The 27,697-nt window shown below is 36.8% G+C and overlaps 1 protein-coding gene across 5 annotated transcripts in view; it reads right to left on the minus strand.

Annotated features, from left to right (window-relative positions):
- mmp17a (matrix metallopeptidase 17a) overlaps window positions 1-27,697 on the minus strand; it is a 100,276-nt gene that overhangs the window by 6,429 nt on the left and 66,150 nt on the right. For all 5 annotated transcript variants that reach the window (XR_015868033.1, XM_088435680.1, XM_088435681.1 and 2 more), the window contains 6 exons: window positions 19,086-19,372; window positions 8,456-8,632; window positions 7,208-7,310; window positions 3,061-3,143; window positions 1,679-1,831; window positions 1,344-1,601 (listed from right to left, as the gene is read on the minus strand). Coding sequence is in view for 4 of the 5 variants with exons in the window: in XM_088435680.1 (XP_088291806.1) it covers window positions 1,344-1,601; window positions 1,679-1,831; window positions 3,061-3,143; window positions 7,208-7,310; window positions 8,456-8,632; window positions 19,086-19,372 (1,061 nt within the window). In the remaining variant the exon portion in view is untranslated. The remainder of the gene's footprint in view (window positions 1-1,343; window positions 1,602-1,678; window positions 1,832-3,060; window positions 3,144-7,207; window positions 7,311-8,455; window positions 8,633-19,085; window positions 19,373-27,697) is intronic.

A 27,697-nucleotide genomic window follows, 5' to 3' on the forward strand; every position in this document is an offset into this window, starting at 1 on the left:
AGACTCACACGAGTGCCTTATCAAAGGTTAATCTCATCAGACGAATCAATCACGTAAACAAAACGCAAAGGTTGTCGGCTACTTACTTCAATGCGTCGGAAAACTTTGTAGCTGCGTATTCACGATTGGTGTTTCAAGAACTGCATGGGCAAAACAATTGAAGGCTGATCAATACAAAGCCAAATCATTTGGGGTTCAGAATTTAAGTCAAAGGTCGTTGGGTGACCCAACGTCTGTGACTTTCTATATAATGTGGCTCAGATGATGTCATCAACACGAATGGTAGAAATTTATCATCGAATCTTTTGATTATCATCTACTCGGGATGAACATGATTTTTTTTTTTTAATATGGGACTCATGTTGAATGTGCGTTGAAGTGCGTGTACTACTCATAATTTATTATCTTCTTTGCATATGCATTCTTAGACACCAAGAAAATTTGCTGATGCTAGCTATCGCAATTAGCATTAGTGTGCTAAACACCAACTATCCTTTACTTTACAGGTACATCATTTTATATATACATATATATATATCATTTTATATATACTTTTATATATACTTTAAAATGTATAACTGTCTTTAAAATCACTAAATGACACTACAACAATATCTTATGAATAAACTTGGAAGTGGAGCTGCCCTCTACTGGTTAAAACTGGAACACCTAAATCAGAGTCACTTCATGTTGTTTGTAGTGAAAGGCTATTTTCTCGGATAATACAGTATTGGAGCTTTTTGGAAAATTCTTTTCTTCGGGAGGCTCCATCAGGTGACTCTAACCCTTTTTACTCATTAAATCCCAAAGACGTCATTTTACGGTTTTTAGATTCCAGACATTTAATCCCAAGTTTTTACATTTATTATGTAAAACATATTTATTTATTTATTTACGTTTTTTCCCCCTCAAATATTTTCTAAAAAATGGCTGGTACTGAGCGTTAAGCAGACAAACGGCATCAGCCGTTCGACCACTAGGGGGTGCTGAATGGCGCTGTATGTCAAGATGCTCTGCACACCTGTTTTTTTTTTTACCACCTGCTTTGCTGAACCTTTTCCACTTTGCCAAAATTCAACATTACTTTATTTATTTGGCTCTTATTTTTGTATAGGAAATGACCCCAAACTTGTTTTCTTGGGGAGTCTTTTTTCAGCACAGTGTGCGTCTGCAAGAAAGGTTGGTGCATAAAACGGTGGCGCAAACATAGTTCCAGCGGAGTTTTGAGGTGGCTATTTTTAGGCGACCTATTTTTAAAGTATACCACCCGACTTGGTTGACTTTTTCCCCCCCAGGCTTACCATTCAATTTGATAGTACGGCCCCCCAAAAAATTCCACTCACCATCAGACCACCTCATGGCATCATCCAGCTGCGGGGGGAGGCCCTTCCACAGCGTGCTGTCCTTGGGGTAGCCCAGATCCATGCGTCTCAGGTGGTCGTCGTAGCGCCAGTAGCGGTTGTCCTTGAAGAAGTAGGTCTTCTCGTTGTGGAGCCAAACAAAAGCTGCGTCCACGCCCTCCAAAGGCAGACCGAAATCGCTGATTGGACGCGGGTAACCTTCCTCCACAATATTGTCTTTAAAGATCCAGTACTTGAGACCTTGAGAGAATGGATTAAAAGAAAAAAAAAGTTATGTCATGTGAATTAGTGGGTTAGCATGTCTCTCAGCGTCGCACCTTTAAAAAAAACAATTTTGTGGTCGCCGGGCCTCTCATAAACGGCGTCCACGCTGTCCACGCTGGGCGGAAGGCCTCTCCAGAATCGATGGATCTGAGCCGGACGCAGAGACACCAGGTTCTTCTCCCTTGTCAGACGCCAAAAGTATTTTCCTACAACACAGAGCGAATGAATGATCTAGTCCACGTTAATGTTAGTTAATTACAGAAAATTGTGAGGAGGATATCGCTTGACATGAAATTTTAGGCACCAACAGAATTTGACTATGCTAGCGATTACCATTTAAGGTCAACAAACACTAACCACCCTTTAGTTCATAAGTACATGATGTTATATTAACGTCCTGTAGTACACTACTACTTCTTCTTGGTCTTCTTAAAAAAAAGACTGCTTGACTGCCCCCTACTTGAAAAAAAGATGCCAATCCTTATTTTATTACAATCACACTCGACATGGCAAAAACAAATCTGCGCCCGCCCCACCATTTGAGAAACTACTGTATCACATTTTCTACATTTACGGTAAAACAATTATATCGATACTGTTGATGCTACAAAGCAGATTTGTAATGTAAAATTAAATCTTTTACACAGTCAACGTGAAATGAAAAGTATCAATAAAATGTTTTATGGTAAATGTAGGAAATGTGTTACTGTAATATAATGGTACTTTTCTGGCAACCAAGTCGAAAAATCTGCTATTTTTTTACATGGTGCAAAAAAATTAACTGTTGGCCTAATTTTACCCTTTTTTTTTCTCAACGGTAGATTTTGCACTATTATTTTTGGATAATCAAACAGAGATCAGGTCACAGCGGCCTTTGAACGCAGCATGTGGGTTTTCATTCAGTAAAGCAACCATCAAATAAGTTCTTCATTTCCCAGTATCACATAATCACGACATCCTGCTAATGTGTATAGCGCACATGTGCCGCAGGCTTACGTCGCGATTCCCACTGTCAATTTGTGCTCGGCGTCAGCACATATTAGCATCGGGGTAAACTTCAGTTAGTAAATGCAGTATGACCTTATTAAACACATTTCGCCGAGCTTTTCTGCGGATGTATTAGTCACGCGAGCTAATGAGGAAGAAAAGACGCATTCGGCATTAGGCAGATAATACGTCTAACGCGAGGCAGTCTTGTGCCTGCCGGAGCATTTTGTCTCCGGCGTTAAATTCACTGATGGTGTGTGAGGAGCGCGCTGGGAGCAACACATCACTTGGCTTCCTATTGATCGCTTGGATCGCCCACTCTGTGCCCGCAACCCTGTCTCTTCCTTTCAATTTATCTCCTTTCACCTCCCTTCGCACAATCATCCGCCATCCTTCGGGCCCGTCCGTCCGCTTGTCTTGTACACGCGCTCCTTTGAGGTTTAAGTACCTTTGAAAAAGAAGGCCTCGCCTCGTATTTGGGCAACGGCATCAAAGTGACCGGCGCATCTGTCTGGGGAATCTCGCACCAGCCTGTGTGAGATGAACAAATGTCAAGAAAAATACACAGAATATTGTGTGCTACATCTATGTTAACATGGGTGCTATCATATGAAAGAATGACTTCCATTCCTTACTTTGAATCGCATGTAGGTAATAGCTATGTTGTATGTGTGGAAACACTGCCATCCCCTGGTCACAGTTATCACTACAGTGCTCAATTGGCTAAACATTAGATAGGCACTCGTTAAGGGTGTCAGCTACCCACCATAAAAACGTTTCTGATGTGAATTTTATTAATTATTTTATTACAATTTTAAAAGACAGAAATGGCACTGAAAAAGTACTAAAGTGATCAAATAAAAGTAGTTAATTACTTAAGACATTATTTTAGGACTTGCAGAAAGTAATGTTTTACTTCAGTATTTATTACCCAAGCAATTGATTACATTAGTACTTTTAGTATTTTAGAGTAAGCAATAATTTTAGTAATTGCAGTCACCTAGTGAAAACTTTAGTGGATGTCAATTTTATTTAACTCATACAATCCCAAAGATTATTTAAGCAATGGCTGTTAAGGACGCTTTCGACCGTTTTGCCAGTTTAGTACTAATACAGTGCTAAATAGTACAGTTTAGTACTAATGTAATCAATTGCTTTATACAGCAGAGTAATCAATTTCTTCTGTAATTTAGAAAGTCATTAATTACTTAAGTAATTGATTCCTTTTGTGCTTGCCAGAAATTTGATCCAGGATACTTATTGGTATCTTTAAATGTTTTTCAAGTGTTTTTTGAAAGGAGTATTAAGAACGGCTGGTCCGAAACCAATTAAGTACTCAAGTAATCAATTGCTTTAGATACTGAAGAAATCATTTACTTTGGGTAATTGATTACTTTAGTACTTGAATGCATAAAGTAACTGATTACTCGAGTACTTATGACTCAATGTAATTGATTATATTTAACACTTAATTACCTAAAATACTCAGGTACTAAAACGACTAAAGCAACTGATTAAATCTTAATTCAAGCAGGGTAAGTACTTCAGTACCTGATGTAATCGATTACTGTAAGATATGAATTCATTAATTATCTTATTCTCTATTCATCGGCCAAGTTTAGGCTCTCCTTTTGCCAAACACACACACACAAAGTATCTAAGCATTTGAAATTGAATGCCTGCACTCTTTCAAAATAACATTAAAATATGTCCCTGTGATTGAATGAGATAAATAGGCTAAACGCCGGGCTCGATTGCTCTTATGGTGACAAGCTCGACTCCCCGCCCCGTGCGCATTTTCCAGCGGGATAATAAGCGATTTCAAGTAGTGACGTGGTTGGCCTGCCAATGGTGAAGCCATCGGAGCCACAGGGCTGCCACTGTGAGTGGGAGTCAATCAGCTCTCCTATTATAAACAAACATGTCCTTTCACAGCTCTGTTGACGCCACACCGCTGCCTAGTGGTCAAACGACACGACCTTGGTCGTGAAAGCGGCAGCTTTTTCTACCTTTGGCGACATGGGGAAAAAGCTAATTATAGAGACGAAGCAAGATTTTCTCCTCTGATTTGTTCCTCGGGGCTCCGTGTTAACGCTTGTACTGTACAGTATTTTGTCTAATCCGTTGACTTTTACCTCAAACCTTGTGCGCGCACTTTGCAAACTATAGCATTTTCTTTTTCCTAATTTTGTAAATGCTTTAAAAGGCGTAATTAGAGTTATTTATGATTATTTTTTTCCTTCAACCATTCAAATTGTTCAGTGGCATCTGTTCTATCCATATATATGTAGGTTAAATTTATTATCACCCACAAAAAATTGAAATATGGTTAAGTGACCATGACACTTTAAGCTATAGCCATTAACTGCTCTCTACCGCCACCTACTGTCTTGAGATGAAACACAAGTCAACAAAGAATTTTCCGTTTGCTGACAAACATAGTTTGACTGCCACTCAATGAAACGTTGCAGAAATTGCAGGAAAATCAATGTAATAAACACTTTTAAACTGCATCTCAAAAATTGTAATTATAATGGTTTTATATGGTCCTTAATTTGGACAATGATTATTTTTGTGCACAAAAACTCGCACATCCAGCTGCAATCACATAGAAATGTCAGAATCGTTGAGTTTTGAAATCTTACATGTTTTAATCATCTGTAGGACTTTTCAGCTCCCTAGTGTTTTTTTTAATTGATTCTTTTATGATATAATATGATATGATATGAAAGGATTTTCCAAAATTTGTAACATAATGCCACAAGGGTTAAAGAAAAAAACATTGGAAGAAGACACCAGGGAGCTGAAATCTCACCCAGATGGTGGCAGCATATCAAAGTTCAACGTTAATTATCACACTGTGTCATCCTTTGGCTAAAATACAGCGAGAATGATGTGGAACAAAATGTCCCAAATTGATGAAAAAAAATACTGCAGGAGGATTAAGAAATGGAAAATTGTGTGGCTGAAAATGTGTTTCCGCAGAGCTACAGTCATACACGTGCGTCAATCCAACTGAGTCTAATAAGATATAAATCATTAAGCGTGCTTTGGCTGATAATTAACATATCAAAACGCAGGGGGTATGCACTGTGGCTGTTTGACAGCAACCCAAGGTGTTATTGTTAGCGTGCCGAAAAGACGTCCTATTTATCCCCTGTGTTTTCTGAAGAATATCAACAGAGGTCATACACTGCTTTAGACCAATTAGTTTTGTTGTATTTATTCACTGAGTATATTTAAGGACTCTTCCAACTATTGGTCTACCGAGATTTTATTCAGAATTTATGACATGGAAATATTGTGTTACAATGGTGAACAGTCATAGAATAAATGATTAAGGTTTATTATTTTTACAATTAATGGCATACAATAAATTTGTAGATTACGTTTCAATGTACTACAAAGCCATTTTCTCCCTAAAGTGCTGTTCATTAATTAAATATTTCATTTATTATTAGGTCTGGGCGATAGTCATAAAACTAAAATCTCAATTATTTCTCAATCATTCGGGACGATAATTATTTTCTAATGGAACCCGACTAACATTTATTTGAATGTTTACAGTGATTAAAAATTCCTGTGGAAAATGTTCAGACAAAAACAATGTCCAGACAAAAATAATGACTACTAATTTCAAAAGTTTTTATGTACTCTTAGCATTCATAGCTTGTGCATAACTTGTTTAAAGGGATTTATTTTGCCATTTTTACAGTAACGACGTAATATTTTGTCTGTAAAATCTCGGTTTTACGTTTTATTTTTTTAATTTAATACTATGAAAATAAGCCTGCTAAAAGGAGAACAACAGAAATGGGAGAATCTTTATTGGTGAGACACTGAACTACTGAGGATCTGGACAATTGTAAATCAAACTAGGTCTCAAAATGATTCAAAAATGGGTATTGATAAGATTGATAATCGATAAATTTGATCATCTATTAATGGTCACAGCTGTAATTGGAATTGAAGTGTGAATATAGCCTAATTTAGGCGATCCATACTGTGGCTTTCACACTAAAACCCAGGCTAGATCTAGCCTAGCTAGCTATGGTGCAAGAGCTGATTAAGCCTCCTCAGATGAGAAGCCGAACATCTGAGACAACCAGAATAGTCCACCGATTAAATTCCCTGAGAATTCTCCCCTTCTTCTATTTGTTGCAGGCGGGCCGTTTGTTTGAAATACATGTGACAAAAAGCTCAAAGACCAAACAAAGCGTGATCAGAGTTTCTCCTTGGATTCTTAGTCAACTGAGGTCTGCTAACATTGTGCGGAACACCTAGCCATTGTGCTTTTATGTTGAGCTGACGAGGCTCATTTATTCCGACGAACATAAACATGACAGTTTCAGGACTTGAAGAGAGCAGCTGTTAGTGGGGCATTATACTTTTTCACAGTTTGGCCTCTACTTCGACGTCTCACACAAAGGCTGCTGGCAAAGAGGAAGATCTGGGGGTGCTTGAAAGAGGATAAATAAAGAATGTGTACGTTTGGGTGTTTTTCATAAGGGGAACGGGAGGAAAAGACGCTTATTGATGAAAAGGTCAAGGTCATTTCACAGGTCTGACTTCCTCCAGGAAGATCGTCTACTTACAAGACAGACGACCTGTTTTCGGGGAGGTCCAACAGGACCGGAGGTTCTGCTGTCAAGGAGGGGTTGCCAGGTTGAGTGGTGTGGGATACCGAGTCTCGGACACCTGAGAAGTACATAAAGGTCAAGACAAGTTGTAATTATTGATTCAAACATTTAGGGCGAGGAAAGAAAAAAGTCAACCAAGTTGGGTAAGTTGGCTTTATAAATACCGTTTTTTTCCGAGTACAAGTTGAGTTTGTTTTCCTCATTTTCAACCCCCATATTAGGGGATTCGACTTAAATGAGTTTGAATAACATTAATATAAATGTGAAATAAGTCATAGCATGTCATTTACAAGGTGCGTTTGCACAGAACATCGCAAAAACGCACTTTCATCAAGTGTTGCATACAATTATTGCCTCTTTGTTGTCAATTAAGAGGCTGTGTGGATACTTTTGTGATTGTTGGCAGGTGGGGGAGAAACAGTGAAGGGCAACCTTCCTTGATCTGATCTCACGACAGTTGTCACTTGGGTAAAGAATATCCCAAGTACGATGATGAGAAAATCATCTCCAAAGAGTAACGAGTATCTTTGAACAATTGACGAGGAGATAGTAAAGGACTATCGGGTCTTAAATGGGGGGAGCTATTTGGGATAGTGAAGATGACCTTTCAGGCTTTTCGACAAATAATATTCAGCTGTATTAAAAAAAAAAAAAAAGCATTGAAACTTCAAATCATTTTATTGTATTATAGCATTTGCATCTACGCGCACACGCACGTTCCCCCCCATAACTAATCGACATTAATCTTATCAGTTTAATAATTAAAAAAAAGATTAATTGTAATATCTGCAAGAAGCCATTCAAAGAAATTTCAATCGATGTTGTGAACCTCGCATTGCTGGCGTTTTTCCAGATATCCAGCGCAGTCAATTAAAAGACAACCAATGATGGTGATTATTATTCTATGAATAAAATGACTGTTGAGTGGAAAACTATCCAATTTGTCCTCTCATATTAAGCAAATTGTGAGCTGCGATTAAAATTCAGTTACTTCCATTGTTCTCCTTTCATCGCTCACTCCCCTCCACTCGATTTCATTTTCACCTCCATTGTCATTTCTGTCCCCTGCGCTCCGCCTCGATCAACAAAGGGCGTGATAAGGTCAAACGCCCAGAAGCCGCTCAATTAAATTTATCCATGTTTTCATTAGTCAATAGGTTTTCACAATCAAGCTCAGTTCTTATTCGTAAAGAGCAGTCGTACCATAAAGCTGCCAGACGCGGACCTTGTCTTCATACGGTAAATCGTACTTCAGAGGGTCTCCGACGGGACCCTGGTAGTACGGTCTCATGATGGACTCCATGGCTGAAGTGTGGACAAGGCCGATGGCGTGACCGAACTCGTGGACGGCGACGGCAAACAGATCCATCCCGTGAGAGTCTTAAGAAGACACAAAAAAAAGGATTATGGTGACATTATTTACATAAAACTATTTACATAAACATAATACATACCAGATACACTCGTTGTCACATAGCAAAATTAGCACATGGAGCTTCCTAACATAGAATTTCCCCAAAAGCAGTTATTATCCAAGAAAATATCCTGTCACGACAACAATTATAAAGTGCCTCAGCTTTGGGTGTTCAAATTTGAACCAGTCAAGCATTAACTGTACCCAGTTTGCTCATCAGAAAGAAGATGAAGAATGAATAAGAACAACAAGGTGTACAAGAAAAGGTGTAGATGACAAGAAAAGGACAGATGAGTCTGTTAAGAGTAGAGGAAGGAGAACAGTGGAGAGTAGAAGAAGAGGAACAAGTAGAAGAGTAGAAGAAGACAAAAGAAGAAGTGGAGAAATGAGTCTGTTAAGAGTAGCAGAAGTTACTTTGTTAAATAATGGTTAAAAAAGCAAAATAAGAGAACTCAGTAGAAGAGTAGAAGAAAAAATAAGAGCACAACAAAGAAGAAAAGTAGAGGAAAAAGAAGGAATGGTAGAAGAATAGGAAGAACAGTAGAAAGAGTCAAAAAGAAGAAGAAGAAGAAGAAGAACAGTAGAAGAAGATGACTTAAGGCTTGTCTGCTACATGTAAGATATAACTCTGTACTATGGCAATATGTTGTGTATATTTGTTGGTTTGCTTAACGTTGAAAAAATAAAGTTGTGAAATAAAGTTATTAAAAAAAGATGAAAAGAAGAAGGAAAAAAGAAGAGGACATAGGAGGAGTGCGTTCAGAGTAGTAGTCGAAGAGGAAGAAGGAGAATGGAAGAAAGAGTAGAAGAAGAAAAAGAGAAAGGAGGACTGTAGCAAGAGTAGAAGAGGCAGTAGGCGAAGAAGTGTAGAAGAAGAAATAAGCAGCGGACAAAAGAAGGCAAAAGAAGAAGAGGACAAAGAGGACTCTGTTAAGAGTAGTCGAAGAGGAAAGAGGAGAAGAATAGAAAGTAGAAACAATAAGAACAAAAGCAATAACAACATGAACTTGTTAGCTAACAGGCAGCTTCTCATTCATGTTTAATCATTAAATATTGCTAAAATATCATTTGCAAGTGACTTTAATTACACATACAATTTACATATAACATTATGTCTCTGCGAACTAAATGGTAGTTAGTGTTTGTTGACCTTAAATGTAATCGCTTACGTGCTAATGGCGATTACTAATCGGTTAGCATCGGCAGGTTCTGTTGTTGTATAGAAGATGATGAATAAGTAGTTATATATACGGCTATGAATGTAGTCTTTTTCTCTGCACGGGATAAGGGGTACATGGCTGAAAAATTAATATGCAAGTAGTACATTCATAAAAACCATTTGCAAACCCCTGTTCTACAGCACAGCGCCTCCGATACAAAATTAGAGCCCAAGAGGTCTCAAGCGAATGGTATGCTGCGCATATAACATACATGACACAGCTGCATGAGTTGTCGGTGTAATTGTGAATAAAGTTTCATGCTCATGACAGCTTGAACATAAAATGAATCCTTTCTGTAATGTTATGGAAAACATAAAATTGAGTTCCACTGTATATATACGGTGATAAGGTAGTCTATTTTATTCGGCGGAGACCACTTACTGCTTTACGTCTGTGACTTTTATAGAACTAATATGCCGAGTGTTTGCGTGTTTATGCCCTTTTACAAGTGAAGCCTATAGGTTGAGAGGCATAGGAGACGGCTCCGCTGGCTGGGAGTGCTGTCGGCCATGTGGTGGACTGAGATAACTATGGTAATACCGCCCCAGCCCCAGGGCTGCCAATCAAAAGCAAAGTGCAGAGAGACACGTAAAAAAGCTGCAGGCCATTCAAGTGCATTTCGCCACTGTGTTCAAATATATTAAAAAAAAAAAAAGGCCTCAAAAACTTGCTTGTCAGGCTCCACTAAACAAGACAATACTGAGCATTAGCCTGCTATGTCTGTGGATGTTTTTGTGTTGTGCTGACGGACAAATATGTAACCTGAACTTGTGCCTGTGACAACACCGGCGATCCAAAAACGTCGAATTCCAGAAGCCAAATCCCACCCCGCATGAGTAGACAGAGGACACGAGAGGAAAAACAACAGCGCGGAGTAGGAAACATGTCATCATACTCCCAGTCCTCCCAAGGTTGAACAAGAAAAATCTTATGGATACAGATGAAGTGAAACAAACAGTGAGAGCGGGGGGGAAAAAAAAGGTTACAATCACGAGGCGAACAATATCACCGAATCAGACGGCGTATTATACATGCAGCAAGCTAATGAAGCTTTTGAAGGCCGGATACGTTATTGAGAAAAGTAATTATAGCGATGCACAGTAAACACACAGTGTAAACTTTGGATTTAGCTCAGAATGCTATAAAACATAGCCTGCAGCCCAGATGGCTACTTTAATGAGATTGTGGGCTAGCATGCGCTGGATGGAAATAAGAAGGAGGCCAACTAGCCCGGGGCTATCTTCTTTGATGGGATTTGATTCTTATACCATTGTGACATTCCAACACTTTCCATTACGGACTCCGGTAGCTGGATTGGAACCTGAAACGTCCCACAAGTTGGACAATTTGGAATCCTACCAATATTTTTAGGGGAAAGAAAAAAAAAATCAATTACCCTATTTATCCCACTGGCTGAATAGTTTATTGCCAATCCCAGTAGATGTTTACAGTCAAACTCAATTTAAATAAAAGAGAACTGCACATTGCGAGTTTAAAACAACCACATAACTTTGCCTTTAATACTGCTGGCGTAATGCTTACACATTAGGGAAACGCCATAAATAGGCTAACAAATTGCATGAGTGTCCCTGAATGCAGGGATGCTCAACGTGTCAAGCTAGTATTGTTAGATCGCATGACATTGGACAAAATGGAAAAAAAAAGTGCAAATAACATAGTTCAGAGCTAACTGCAGATGCACATATGCAACTGTAACTCTTTTAGGGTCTTTTAGTAAATACGGGTGGTATCACATAAAAGATTGACTTCCATTCCTTACTTTGAATTGCATGTCGGTAATAGCTATGTTGTGTGTGTGGAAACACTCCCATCTAATGGTCATAGTTATCACTACAGTGCTCAATTGGCTTTTATTAGGTAAGCATTACTCGGATATTTCCAGGGGTATATTAGCCTCACATTTATGTCAAGGTTAATAATTTCACATCTTGACAGATCAATTGAATGTTGAAAACGCAGCGACTCGTCTGCTGTTCTCCCATCTTATTAAATCTAAAAATAACACATTGATTTAATGTCAATTTTCCTAATTGTCAAATTCTCATCTTGAGTTAAACGTGACATGAAATTGGCCTATTCAATATTTTATCATGGTTTCATCTTGGAGCACAAAATCATATCCCAAGGGAAATTATGTTCTAAAATCCAAACAAAGGGTCAAACTGTTCCCTGGAACCAATTGTGTTTAAACTTAAAGATTTCACTGTGCACAGTCAGAAATTCTTTTATCCTATTTGAGGGAGCAGATAAAAAAATGAATTGGAGACAAACACCTGATTGGTTCATCAGCATGGTGTTGATTCAAGAAAATTAAAAGCAAACATCTGAGTATGGGACCCAGCAGTGCTTCCATCAGCTTCAATGTAGGGGAAAAAAAAAGTCTATAGATGAAACAATACACAAACTATGACAATTGCTGCTGGCAAACAGAAATACAGAACGGGAAAGTGTTGTGAACTTGTCATTTCACAGTAACGTGAGCTGGCGTTTCAAACGGAGCTCTGTCACTTAATATAATAGAATCTATTAACTGAGACATTTTGTATTGTTGTCCTTTGAAACTGAACAAATAAATGGCATTTACATTGTGGTTGTTTCTTTCTCTATGGAATTTTGTTTCTCATCTATCTATCTATCTATCTATCTATCTATCTATCTATCTAGCTAGCTATCTAGCTATCTATATCTAAACATACCTAGATAGATAGCTAGCTAGCTAGATAGCTAGCTAGATAAATAAACATATCTAGCTAACTAGCTAGCTAGCTATCTAGATGTGTTTATTTATAGACAGACAGACAGACAGACAGACAGACAGACAGACAGACAGACAGACAGACAGACAGACAGACAGACAGACAGACAGATAGATAGATAGATAGATAGATAGATAGATAGATAGATAGATAGATAGATAGATAGATAGATAGATAGATAGATAGATAGATAGATAGATAGATAGATAGATAGATAGATAGATAGATAGATAGATAGATAGATAGATAGATAGATAGATAGATAGATAGATAGAGCAGAAGACGTCAATGAAAAGGCCAGGATGTCCCCCACTGGCCACACTAGGCCTTGGTAGGGTAGTTCAAATGAATATACTGGGTCTCGGGAGGATATACGTATGCATCTTCTCCCCATAAGTTCGAAAATGCTGGGATGAACCAGTGTGGCCTATGAGTGTGGACAGGAAGTGTCTTACATCCGGCAAGTTGGCAGCCCTACAACATGATGCTTGCAATTTAAAGAACAGATCGAGTGGCTGAAGAGCTAAGTAAGATGGCTTATACATGGGACGTATCAAGGGCCTTGTTTAAAGACATGCTTTGTTTGCAACATTGACAAAGACAGGATGTAATTTGGATCTGCCAGCCCCAAAAGCATCTGTGGCTAAATGGGGGAAAGCAAGAAAGAACTTTAAGCAAAAGTGGTAATTTAGAAGAAAAAAATGTCCATTTAGTGTGCTTGACTTCACACTTTTGGGAATGATACTTGCAACTTCGCAGTTTACATTCGCTTTGAGAGCTCTTATCAGTATTATTTGCTGTTTGCAAATAATAAATTCACCACCCCCCTAACACATGAAGGTAAACAGATAAGCTAGCTACTAGCCAGGGAATATACTCAACATAATGAGCTAGATAAAGGCTTGCATTTGTAAGACAGACAATAACACAGCTCATGAATGTGGTTGGAAATGCAAATAAGGGTTGATTATCTTGATCAACATATAATCACAGGGCACTACGATAGAAAATTTATGGGATTACAGTCTTCCCTCGTTTTTTTGCAGTTAATAGGGAATGAAAAGTGAAATGCAGAAAGTAGGGAAAGTATTGATACTTTAAATATTTGAAACAAAGATTCCTACAGTATAAATATTTACTTAAATCTTACATTATTAAACCTTATACAGTAACTGTACTGTTATCCCTTCCCGTTTCCATCCCTTGGCTCGGGGGACACGGCGGACCTTGGAGTAATGACCCACAGACGTCAAACTAAAGTGGTTAAATTTAATTAAATTGATTAAATTTGATTATCTGATTAAATTTGATAATAAGCAGAGTTTACACTTGAAACTGATATTTGTTACAAAAGGTAACAGCTTCCCAAATCTTTCGTCCTCACCGCTCTCCATCAGCTGCGTTTCTATGTGATCTTCACTAAAAGAACTTCCTCAACAACAACTTAAATTACTATTCTCAATTAACTAGCCCGGCGATCTGTCAATCAGCTCACGGCACTCCTACAAGACACATGATTGGCTCCTCGGGTGATTTTGTAATTTTCTCCTGCCCTCATTGGTTGATGGCTGCCCCGGGAGGTGCCATCACTTGGCTGAAATAGTGCGTGTAGAATATCAAAGAATTTGCACAAAAAAATGGACAGAATGCTGCACAAGGGTTAATAATCATTTGACTGTCGATTATTTTATGGGAATAAAACGTACACATTTAATTTCCGTACCTGTATTAAAAAAAAAGGGCCATATATTTTTTTTACGATTACTGTTATTTTTTTTTTTCCTTTCTCCTCATAACACAACAGGATTTTCAAACAAGTCAAAAAGACATGTCTCGTACGGCACAGCCTTGGTGAAGGTTTATCCTCCACAGACTGCTATTCTTGTACACTTTCATGCTGCGTCATGACCTAAATCCATTCCATAACATGTGAACATCCCTCAACACAGATAAACAGTGAACTGGTTAACTAATATCCTTTCAAGAGCTGCACAAAGAAATACATTTTGAGCGACGTAATTAGCAAGGAGCATGAAAGGATAGTGTTTGATTGTTAAATCCTTGGGGCAGAAAGTCAGAAACTTTGAGAGGGTTTGCAAGGACAGACGACACTTTCAGGGACAGGATTTATCTCCTTTTTGGAAATAATGTTTTTATATTGCATATTATCTGCCTTTACAAGAAAAGTCAGAGTCAGATTTGATGATAAAAACGAATGTTTGAAACGCTTCAACATGACGCGCTGGCCATTAGCGCCCTTACAGAAGATACCGGTTATATTATTGGAAGAGTTTGATTTACGCAAAGGGAGACATTTTTCAAGGAGAAAATGATTAAAAGAACAGTTCAGTGCAGTTCATCTGCAAATCCTGATCTGACTTGTGTTGGCAATAGTTACGGAGCAACTGGGGCTTCACACTGCAAAAAGTCCATTTCAAGAATTTAAATTTTTTGCCTAAAAAAGGAAAAATATCTTTTGTAGCAAAAAAAGTGGAAGAAAAGAATGCTTATTTTAAGATATTAAATCTTTGTTATTAAGATTTCTTCACTCAACGCGTTCATATATTTTGTCATAACAATGCTAATTTTTAATTCAGGAAATGACAACAAAAAATAATCATATTATAAGAGCAGACTTACTGATAAGCATTGTTTAAATTATTTACAATAAGACACCTATATTCTCCTACTCTATAATATAAACTAAATTACGTTTACTGTGAATAATTATTTTTACTTAAATCGACAAAATTTTACAGTATATTTGTATTGTGGCAGTAAAGTGCCTTGCGTGCTTCTTTTTTTTCCTGCTCTTTTTTGAGCTTCTTTTTTCTTGCCCGCTCCATTTTTTTGTGCTTTTTTTATTGCATGCTCCTTTTCATTGGGTGCTTTTTCTTCCATACTCCTTTTGTTTGAATTTGATTGGCAACTTGCTTAAATTAAAAATTTCAGACTTGTTTTTGCACTCAGATTTTTTTTTTTGTGCTTAAAACCAGATAATTTGCCAACATTTTTTCAGTTTTTTTTTCCCTAATATTTGGTCTGGCACTTTTTGCAGCACAGTATCTAGCTCAAGGACACTTCAAACCCCGGAGTCCTGCGGTGCTGATGAGGTGACAGAACGTGTGATGACACATCAGCGCTGCACGGCTCAGGTGGTAGAGTGGTTGTATTCCAACTCAAAGGTTGGTAGGTTCACCCTCTGACCTTGTGAACATGTCAACCTGTCCTTAAGCTAGATAATGAAGTCCTTGTTAGCCCTGATGCTGTGTCATAAGTACAAACGAGATACTGAAGGGGAAAAGAAAGAGTGCAATTATATTATCAGGAAGCTCAATTTAAAATAGTCCAACATTCAATTATACGTATTTATAAAAATGTTTACTCTTAGTGCCAGGTCAATTTGACCTTACTTTCTGGGATGTTATGCACAAAGTAACCCCAACCAATTGGGTCAATTTGTACAAGACAACCTCAAAAATTGGTTGTTGTTTTTGTTTCATAAAACATCCCAAAAGGTTGGAAAAATTGACTCAAATACTGTATTGGGTTGGTCCTTTTTCGACCCATAATTGGGTTAATTTCAACCCAACTGTTTTTTTTTTTTTTGCGTGTGGAGAAACTGACCATGGATCAGCTTTTTATTAGATTTACTAAAATGGAGAGCGCTCTCTAAAAAACGGTGAGATTTTCCATTAACATTATTTATCGAATTAACAGTGTACAGGCAAATGAGAAAATACGAGTCCCTCCTTGCATTTTTTGGTCTAATTTCATATCTTAGCACATAATGAACTTGTACTTCACTTCACTTGTACATGAACTTCACAGCAAATACAAAAAATATGCGAGCCTGTGCTTCCTCACAGAGTGGAGAATGACAGTTACACAATAATGACATAGTGGACAGAAAATTTCAGCACACATGCAATAGTACCGTATTTTCCACACTATAAGGCGCACCGGATTATAAGGCACACCCTCAACCAATGACATATTTTCCATTTTTTTTCCACATATAAGGCGCACTGGATTATAAGGCGCAGCCTCAATTAATGACATATTTTCAAACTTTTTCAATCACAATATAGTAATACTCAAAGTAATAATAATAACTCAAATAATAACTCTAAACTCTCAATAGCATAATAACTCAATGCAAATATGAGCAACCTTGTTCAACTGTAAACACACAAAAGAAACGTAAAGGTTACTTTATCAGTTCACTCCCCATCTACGAATCCCAATCTCAATATTGATCCATATATAAGGCGCACCTGATTATAAGGCGCACCATCAGCTTTTTAAAAAAAATCAAGGCTTTTAGGTGCGCCTTATAGTGCGGAAAATATGGTATATTAGTAAGAATAAGTGGCTGTAGAAAATGAATAGATGGATGGATAATTTAACCACATATTCTACAAACTGTAGTTACCATAGCTGTGTGTGGAATGTGCTGAAATTATATACACATCCAATTTAAAAAAAAATGATATCACATGAAGGACACATTCCAAGAGACTTATCATTGTACTTGTATGAGTGCAAATGTTTGGTCAGTTATAATGAGACCTCAGCTTTTCTTTATTCTGCTACATTTTTATGATGACTGAGAGATTCTGAGGAGCACCGCTGAGTGATGTTGAACCACCAAGAAACTTAATAACTTTATGACATCATCCTTCCACTTTCTGTCCCACTTATCTTCACTATTGAAACGCACTAATCTAATTGGAATATATTAGCAGGTTGGCATGAAAAAGGAGATTTTTGAAGAAGAGTATTGGTGTCGCAGGCTGCTAACACTTCTACTGCCGTTTGGCACATGCTGAAACTCCAGTTGTCCACAGGGGGTTGAAGCAAAGCATAAAATTCTGTAATATGTCATCCATCTTCATAGGGGCTCTATTTTGACAAAATATCCGAGCGCCAACAGATGCTCGGTGCAAAGCGAGCGGAATAATAATTTTCTCAGCTATGGGAATTTTTCAGTCAATAGACTAACATTTTATCAAAATCAAAAAATGAAGACGTGGCTTATTGATGGGTTATCAGTAGGAGCGGTGTTATGAAGGTTATTCCAACCCGGTCAATAGATTATTAGAGTTTACATGCAGGCATTCAATTCACTGACTCATCTTTAAAGGTGAGAGTAAACAAAGTAAAGCAAGCATCAAGACTTGGAAACAAAACAATGATGGGATTCAAAATATCTGTATTGAGCCATCAAAAGGTCATCTCGTTGTGTTATTGATTGTTTCAAGCACCTGAACAACCTCCTTCACGAAGCCTTGCAATTTAAATTACAGTATTTTCCACACTATAAGGCGCACCGGATTATAAGGCGCACCCTCAATTAATGATATATTTTAAAACTTTTCCATATATAAGGCGCCCCGGATTATAAGCCGCACCCTCAATTAATGACATATTTCAATCACAATATAATAATACTCAAAGTAATAACAATAATAACTCAAATAATAACTCTCAATAGCATAATAACTCAATGTCAATATGAGCAACCTTGTTCAACTGTAAACACACAAAAGAAACAGGTAAAGCTCACTTTATCACTTTATTCCTCATCTACGAATCCCAATCTCAATATTGATCCATATATAAGGCACACCTGATTATAAGGCGCACCATCAGCTTTTAAAAAAAATAAGGCTTTTAGGTGCGCCTTATAGTGTGGAAAACACACAATATATTAGTTAGAAGTTAAGAAAGTTGCTTTTAAAGTTCTCATTCATTATTAATCATCTGAAAAAAAAAACCCTGACTGAACCTTATATAACAGATTTCTTAAATCTACGGTGCTTGGTGTAATGGAGTGGATTGTTTATAACATTTGGAGGAACTGAGGAAATATTTTACACCTCCTTAAAAAGCTTGAGGGGGAAAAAAAATCACCACTATTTCAGATATAACTCTGCTCTCCAGTATGAGAAAGTATTTAAATTTTAAATTCATATTATAATGATAAGTAAATATTAACTAAAGAGACTGGGACATGAAAGAGCCTAAGGGGAATGTTTGAATCCTTAATAAAGCCTGTTCTAGTTTTGCCTGGTGAAGCTTTAGGTCGCTATGGATTCATGCAAGTCTACACAAGAGGTCTCATCATTTTTTATACATACTGTTGATACAGACAAAATTGGGGTAGTGCTGCAATAACTGCAGAACCTTCACGTGAAATGTACTCGACATAGAAGAGTCCGAATCCTTCAATGACAATTGTGACTTTTTAACCGTCATTTAGAGGTCATACGCACCCCTCGGCATGATGTTGCGCCCCGCTTTATATTATGATATATATATATATATATATATATATATATATATATATATATATATATATATATATACGATTCTATTATGATAATAATTGCTAAAAAAAAGAAGTGGAAAGAATGTACCTGGTGACCTGAAGGTCCAAGCCTCGTCATCATCGAAGTGCGTGTCCCCAGCTGTGAATCGCTCCCCAGGAAAAAAAGCGTGGGCCACCGTTCCTCCGGGCCCGTCGAAGGGATACCCGTCGTTGTGGTCGGCTTTCGTGAAGTCGATCTGAATGTCGGCGTCGCTCCCTGCCACCTCGTGGAAGTTGAGAGGCGCGATGTCGCTCCAGACCTTCAGGGCGTAATACATGAGGGCTCGAACCGTGTCCCTGCCCAGTAAGGCCGAGTCCTTCGGGAACGTCCTCACTCTGAAACAATAGAAACAAAGGAAATGAGAAAAGTCACACTCAGCAAAATTTTTAACGCATCTCAATATATATATATATATATATATATATATATATATATATATATATATATATATATATATATATATATATATATATATATATATACATATAGGGAGAGAGAGAGAGAGAGAGCGATATATATATATATATATATATATATATATATATATATATATATATATATATATATATATATATATATATATATAGGGAGAGAGAGAGAGAGAGAGAGAGCGAGAGAGAGAGAGAGAGATTTTTTTTAAGGAACCAAACATTCAATCCCAGATACTTCTCTACATTTCTTTCAATTTTATTCAAGTGTTTAGCTAAAGGAGGTTCTAAAAATGGTTACTCAATAAACTAAGTACTCAAGTACTGCATTACTTTAGGTAATTAAATAGTAAAATAATTGTGTACTTTTGGCAGTTAAGTACCTAAATAGTTTTGGGTAATTACTGTAAGTGCCACAGTATTTTTTATTTATTTTTTATTACTTCAGTACTTAATTCATTAGGTACCAGTCCATTTTATACCCTCCTTAAGCTATATAGTTGATATATATATATATATATATATATATATATATATATATATATATATATATATATATATATATATATATATTTTTTTTTTTTATTTTTTTTTTGGGGGGGGGGTAATATATATATATATATATATATATATATATATATATATATATATATATATATATATATATATATATATATATATGCATAGAAGTACCTGGGATTGAATATCTGGACTTAAAAAAAAAGCACAGACATAAGACAAAAACAAGCAAACAAAAAGATAGATCATCTTTTGAATTGAAAAAATAATGAGGCTCTAAAAATGGCAGGAACTAAAGAACAAAGTGTTCATGTAATAAGTTAAGTAGTAATTAAGTGAGTTAGGGTAATTAAGTGCCATTACTCGAGTAATGTACTTCATTCATTAACTAACAGTTATTTTTAGACCTTCCTTTAACTGAACACTTGACAATAATTTGAAAAAAAAATATACATGGAACAAGTAGCTGGGATTGAATGGGGGAAAAAACCCTACTTAAAACCAAAACTAAAAACATCATCATGAAAATTCTTGAATTATGTATTAAATTTTCTGTCCCCTCCTTAGAAATCAAAATGTGAATAGCGACTTTCACCTTCGCTTCATGTCAAACCTTTCATCATTGTGAGTTGGAGCAGCTGTTCAATCCCCTCAGATCACTCGTGAAGGTGACCAGACATTTTTTTTTTGTCAAAGTCACACTTCTAAACACCTGCCAGATGGAATTAAGATCTTACAATTCTCTTAAATCACCTCTCAAATAACACTTTGGTTATTTCTTACAGTGGTTGCAGTTCGCAGTGGTGTAGAAATGCTTATGCCTCACAGTACACCTAATGTTTTCAAACATTTATTTCACATTCCTTATTTTCTTACATTTCAAAAGATGGGATTTTTTTCATTAACTTCTGGCCTAACTATAAATATGAAGTTTATGAAAACCTTTTTTTCCTCCATGTTTTTATGCTGCTTTGGTCCCTCCAAAAAACCACTGTTTTATTTTAAGGCATTAACAGAAATATGTACTATTTTTTCCCCAAAAGATTCTTAGTGGAATAATCGTCATGATTGTATTAGGGTCTTTGGTCGGTCAATAACGTCACTAATTTTATATATATATATATATATATATATATATATATATATATATATATATATATATATATATATATATATATATATATATATATATATATATATATAAATCTCTAATGTGTACCACCGCGCCCAAGGAAAAACAACCAATCCAAGATAGTCCGCATGAGTCAAAATGTTTTTATTCATGCTCATGCTCTGACCGATAGGTGTATTTTTACACATATTATTATGCCTACATAATACAGTGAGTTATTTATAGTTTAGTGAAGTGAGGCTATATTCTAATCATGCTAGCAGTTTTAAAACCCGCAAACTCCTATCGACCGATTATCGGCCGATTCAACGGGATGTTTTTTGTTTTTGTTTTTGTTGTTGGATGTTTTTTTTGTTACGAATAGCGATGATTGTTGTTTCAATGGATTATTATTGTTTTTTCTGCGTGTAAAGGAAAGGTTTTGCCGATAGAAGTACTGTACTTTCAGTTTGCTGATGACGCACTTCCGTTTCCGGGTTTGCAGATGGCCACGCTAGTCGAACAGCATGCTATCTGACGCCATCCTCTGTGAATTATCAGGCAGGAATGCTGTACGTTTCATTTTATTATTTTTCAAACAGATGAGTATGGATATTAAGGTATATTCTCGTCGTTTTGACGATAGAAGTGCTTTCCGGGTTTGCCGATGCCGCATTTCCGTTTCAGGGTTTGCTGACAGCCGCGCTAATCGAACAGCATGCTATCTGACATCATCCACGGCGAATTATCAGGCGGGAATGCCGTAACTTTTATTTTATTGCATTTCACACGTTTGGGTATCGATACTAAAGTTTATTTTCTTCATCTTGCCAATAAACTTACTTCCGGTTTTGCCGAGGACATTTCCGGTTTGGAGCTATTATTTTCTATTTGCGTGGTCCAATAAACATGCTTTTGGCATTTCAATGAAGTTCAGTGTTTGGATTATTCAATTTAACGCCAATTTTTACACTTTTACTCCAAATGAATATCGGCCCCAAATATCAGTTGTCGGCCTCCTCTGCTACTAATAATCGGTATCGGTCCTGAAAAATCCATATCGGTCGATCTATTTTATAAGCACCGGCATTTTCATTCATTACCATTCATTATTCACCGGCCGACGTTTGCAACACACCCGCTGATGCAAATGAGTTGATTAGTCCAACTAATTTCGACGCTCAATTATCAAACGTGTCAACATGTGAAAAAGCACACGGGCAGCCTCAGTTACTCAAGCTAAACAGCACGAGGGACGCTTTGAAAATGAGCAGCGTCTCATTGGCATTCATGCGCGAAGCCGCCCTGAAACCATCAGATTCTCCGTTGAAATTTTTGCAACTTTTCTGATTTACATACCCAGATGTGCCCGCATTTATTCACGCGGCGCCCCCTGACTGCTGCTCCGCACTTTCCCAAGGTCGTCGCAAATTGCTTATCCTCGGCAGACAATTCACCTGCTTATTAAAGCTAATTCGGACGAACGAGGGCGGGTGATTGCGTCGGCCGTGTAAATAAAAAGATATGTGTATCCAAATTGTGCGTGCGCAGGGGCAACGGCGGTTAAGTCGGCCAAGGTCGGAGCCCTGCTGTCCCGCATCTCGGATGATGCGCGGCGTCCCAGGGAAATGCTTGTGTTTACATTAGACGACTGTAGGCGCATAACAAACGAGCCAGGTGTTATTTCCCCGCGGTGTCTAGCAGAAATTGGATTTACTTGACGGACCTGACACGAGGGGTCGCATCAGTTTGTAAAATTCAACGTTTTCAATTATTGATAATATTTCAATCAAGTCCACAATAGATTCGGGGTTCTTTTTTTTTTTTTTCCTTCAAACAAGATTGTCCTAATTAAGTCGGCGCCACCGTGTTCATTTAATTTTCTTCTTCCTTGAGAAATTACACAGGACAGAAATGAATTTCTCTCCACTCTCAGCATTATATAAAACTCAATGTAACAGCAGTCTCTATGTTGGCCTATAAATCAGTGGTATTTTTTTTGTAACTTTTTTCTTTTGCAGTAGAGCTGCAAAACAGCTGCAAATGTTTTGGTATTCGGATATCTTATTGAAAAATCTCCTGAAAAAAAAACTCTTTGGATGATAATAAAAATATATCATATTTTCCGCACTACAAGGCACACCGGATTATAAGGTGCACCCTCAATTGATGACATATTGTATAGCTCTTTCCATATATAAGGCGCACCGGATTATAAGGCGCACCCTCAATTAATGACATATTTAAAAAAAAATTCAATCACAATATAGTAATACCAAAGTAGTAACAATAATAACTCAAATAATAACTCTAAACTCTCATTAGCATAATAACTCAATGGCAAAATGACCAACCTTGTTCAACTGTAAACACACAAAAGAAACAGGTAAATCTTACTTATCAGTTAATTCCCCATCTACGAATCTCAATCTCAACATTGATGCATATATAAGGCGCACCTGATTATAAGGCGCACCATCAGCTTTTTTAAAAAATTAAGGCTTTTAGCAGCGCCATATAGTGCGGAAAATACGGTACACAAGACAAGAAAGCAAACTTTCACGAGAATAAATTATTTTTTTTCCAGGTGTGGAAAAAAATACCAGAAAAATGATCAAAATAAGGGTTAAAATAAACAAAGCATACTAACGTCAACATCAAACTTTTCCCAAAGCGCCTAACAACACAAATTTTAAGCCGGCGAATTCCCTGCCAAATTCTGGCGCCTGATCAAGCTGTTGGCTGTGCGATCACAACGTAAATGTTTACTTTCTTGAAATTTCACGACCATGACAAACAAGCAGCTGGAAAATAATAAGCTTGTGAGCCGGCCAATTTTGAGGGTGAACCCAAAGTGCACGTCTAAGAGTTTTTGCGACGGCGTTTAAAAAAGCCCGGCGGCTGTTTAACGGGAACACATTTTCCTGAGAGTGCATCATTGACTCACAGATGAATACCTGAGAACACACGCCGCGTGCTGTCTGGCTAGTCCACATCAATCAAATATAATACAGACACAAAGAAGTGCTTACTTCAACAAACGCGCACGCTATTGAACAGGCTTGCTGAGGACAGGCCGTGCATCTTTTGTTTTGACAGAAGAAGAAACGAAAGGTGCGTCGTTGCTAACGGAGGAGAATCGCAACGGGGCCGAGTCAGTAAACAACAAGAGACTTAACGTCACAACATTCATTCTGCTTGAGCACGAGCCTATTTCAAACTGAATTACCTCACCGTTTTTTGTAAATCTTGTCACAACATTGTCAATCATGTCGGAAAGTACAGTAAAATTCCTCTACCACGAAACCTGCATGTGTAAAAAAAAAAAAAATCCCCAGTGCGAAATAATGCATTGAAGCCTGCAGCAAAATTTCCAGCTTTGGTTTATGCTTGACGAGTCGGCATGCGGTTTGCAGAACTTTATACTCGGTGCGGCTTTCCCTCGCAGTCAGACGATATTCTCCCATACTCTAGGTGGCAGTAAATCAGTTTACAACATACAAACTTTCTTCCAAGCATTTTTTCAACAGATTCCTCATCTCTCAGCAAGGTGGTGCTCGTCAGGGGTCGTTTACTGTATTTAGGTCACGGTAGTCCTTTTCCGCATAATCATAAAGCATAAGCAATAGTTCGTCCACCATGTTTCCGCTCGTACAGATTTTCCGAAAGGTACGCATTGCAGATAATCTGTTCTGCGCGAACTCTGCAGACAATTATAAAAATTGACAATTATCTTTACACTAATAAAAAAAAAAGTAGTATTAAGGTTTAACTTTTGTTTAATTGTTGAAAAAAAATAGTGTGCTCTACGATTTACCATTTCCGAGTAATCTGATTGTGGTTTCGAATTTTTAATCACTAAATAATAATACAAGAATAAAAATTGGGAAAAAATAATTTTGTAATACACTTTTGATGATTTTTTTAATGATTCTTTATTTGATTAATAGAATATTGAATTGAATAATAATTTCTAAAAATATTCAATAGTGACAGTCAACATTCAAGGATGAAGATAAAAATTCATTAACAAAATACATTTTTATTCAACTTTATATTCATTTAAAAAAAATGGTAGAGTCTAAGGTTCTACTTTTGAAATATTTTTTACTCTTCAAAAATAATGTGCTCCATAATTTAGTATTTTCTTGTAATGTCATTATTTATTATTTTTAATGACTAAACAATACTAAACAACTATAATTAAGAAAAAAAATCATCTTGCAATACACTTTGAGGAAAAATACAATTTAATCACATTTATTTGATTAAACGATGGGATAATCGATAGGATAAGCGATTCTAAACATATTGGATGTGTACTGTACAAGATTAAATCGAAACAAATGAAAGTAAAACTACTCGCGTTTTGAAGTTTTGAAGAAATTTTAGCATGCATGATGGCCATCCAACTTTATTTCACCTCTGAGGCATGATTTTTCCAGAAATTTCAAAGCATTGAAAAAAGAACACATGGAACTCTTAGTCCTGTAATCAGTTGTGCAAATTCAGCAGGGCCACGCTACTTCAGCTCCCTTTGACCTTGACCGGGAAAAGCAGAATTAAAAAAGAAAGGATGGATGGATGTATTTATGTCTTATTAAAGAGCGATTGTGCGTGCTTGCGTGCGCCCTCCTTCCTCCCACGTGTGCGTTTTAAGACTTCGGGAGCAAGCTGGAGTTGTTCAAATAGAAAAGAGCGAGGCCTGAAAATCCGGCCAGACCCTAAGTCAACCCTGCACCTCAGAGTAACAAAAAGAGTTTATCCCTGTTCAAGTTAGACGCAATTAACTTGGCAATTAACCCTGGAGCGGTAATTTGCATCTCCCTTGCGCCCCAGAGGCTAATAGGCTGGAACTGCTAACACTATTCAAAAACAGAAAATAGACTTTCTTCATTGTGTACCCCTTTGCTGTACTGCTGGTCTTTAGTAAGGTCATGGGTGAGTCGGAGGCATTCTCAGCTGATTTTGGGTGAGGGTGGGGTAAACTGTGGATTGCTTTTCAGCTAAACTATTCACAGTCACATTCACGCTAAAGGACGATTGAGATTATTCATTGGAATTCTTTTTAGAATCTTCTCGATGCGTTTAAAGTCATTTTAAAAAAACATGCATTAACCGTATGTGAATTCGTTGACAAAAGGAGCGCTCGTAAATGAGCTCATTATTGTTTTTGTTGATTGTTTATTTAGTCATCCTTATTTTTTGTAGTATTTTTACTTTTTTTTACAAGAGTATTTATTTATTAATGATGCTGTACATGAAAAACAATTTAGTCATCAAGTTATAGAGAAAAAAAATCATGTTTGACTGCTGACAATGGATAAATATAGAGCTGTAAATCTCAATGGATTTCTTCCTGGTTAAATAAAAGGTGGAAAAAAATGTTTAATAACCCCACAAAATGGGATCATTTTGTACTTAATAAATAAATAAATGTATACATAAAATGTATTTTCACAAAACCAGGATCAATCAATGAATATTATAATAATTATATATATATAATACATGAATACGTTTAATATCATTACATTTTTTATGTAATTAAATCTAATTATTTTGAAATGGTATTATAATTTTGTACAAAACATATACAATTTTATTATATCTAATACTTTTAGAATTATTTTATATAAATAAACCAAGGTATTTTTTAAAATGAGTATTATAATCATTTATATATTATATATAGGTATTAATAATATAATAACTAGTGATGGACAGTCTGGACTGCAGACCTCAAGTTTATTACATCATAGCCTTTTTTCCCCCGATGACCTAATGGAAGATATTTTCCGACATTTTTAAATAGATCCTAGTGTTTCTACGTGATTAGCATCCCAAAACACTGCCAGACTTATTTAAATAGCATCACTTAAATTCTCATGTCACATGTCCATTCTAGACCTGCATTGATTAATCAATACCGTAACTAATCGATAATCATTTTTGATTCATTTAAATTTGTTCTGAATCCTCTGAGCTTTACTGATACACAGGCAACAGTAGATGGCGGACGCATTATTTGAGATATTTTATGTCAAAATGCTTGACCTGCGGATGTTAAAGAAAGTATAAGACTTGAAATCATTTGCTTTTACGTTGGAAAAAATAAAATCAACATTTTTAATACGGAAACCCGTAACTGATTTTTGCTTCATTTTTGATTTCACTGTGCATTTGAATGAACGTCCTGCTTTTGAATATAGGGATTAGAATCAAAACTTAAAAAAAATACATCAATTAATAGCCCAAATTATTACCAAGTATAAAAACGAATAACAACATTGTAGTCAAAGTCGGCATCGGTCAGCGTCTCCGATTCTTGAGTATTCCAAAAGGCGCTTTCCAAAAGGATTGATAGCTTACTTTTCCAAACACACCTTGATGCATTTGGCTTTCCTTGTCCTAACATGCAGCTGATTGATTAGTCTTCTATCTTTAGCCTTCTCCTGGAGATTGGTTTGGCCCCTCTGGGCTGTGTGCCCACTGCAGACAAACTCAAAGAAAACTCCATGCCAATATTGAGAGGACGGAACCGCATGCATGTAGCTGCTGGCCTTTTAAATCAATCAATTAGACCATAAAGAAATAAATGG

This window comes from Hippichthys cyanospilos, chromosome 15 (genome assembly GCF_059441005.1).
Source record: "Hippichthys cyanospilos isolate Australia breed blue-spotted pipefish chromosome 15, RoL_Hcya_1.0, whole genome shotgun sequence".
Lineage (NCBI taxonomy): Eukaryota > Metazoa > Chordata > Actinopteri > Syngnathiformes > Syngnathidae > Hippichthys > Hippichthys cyanospilos.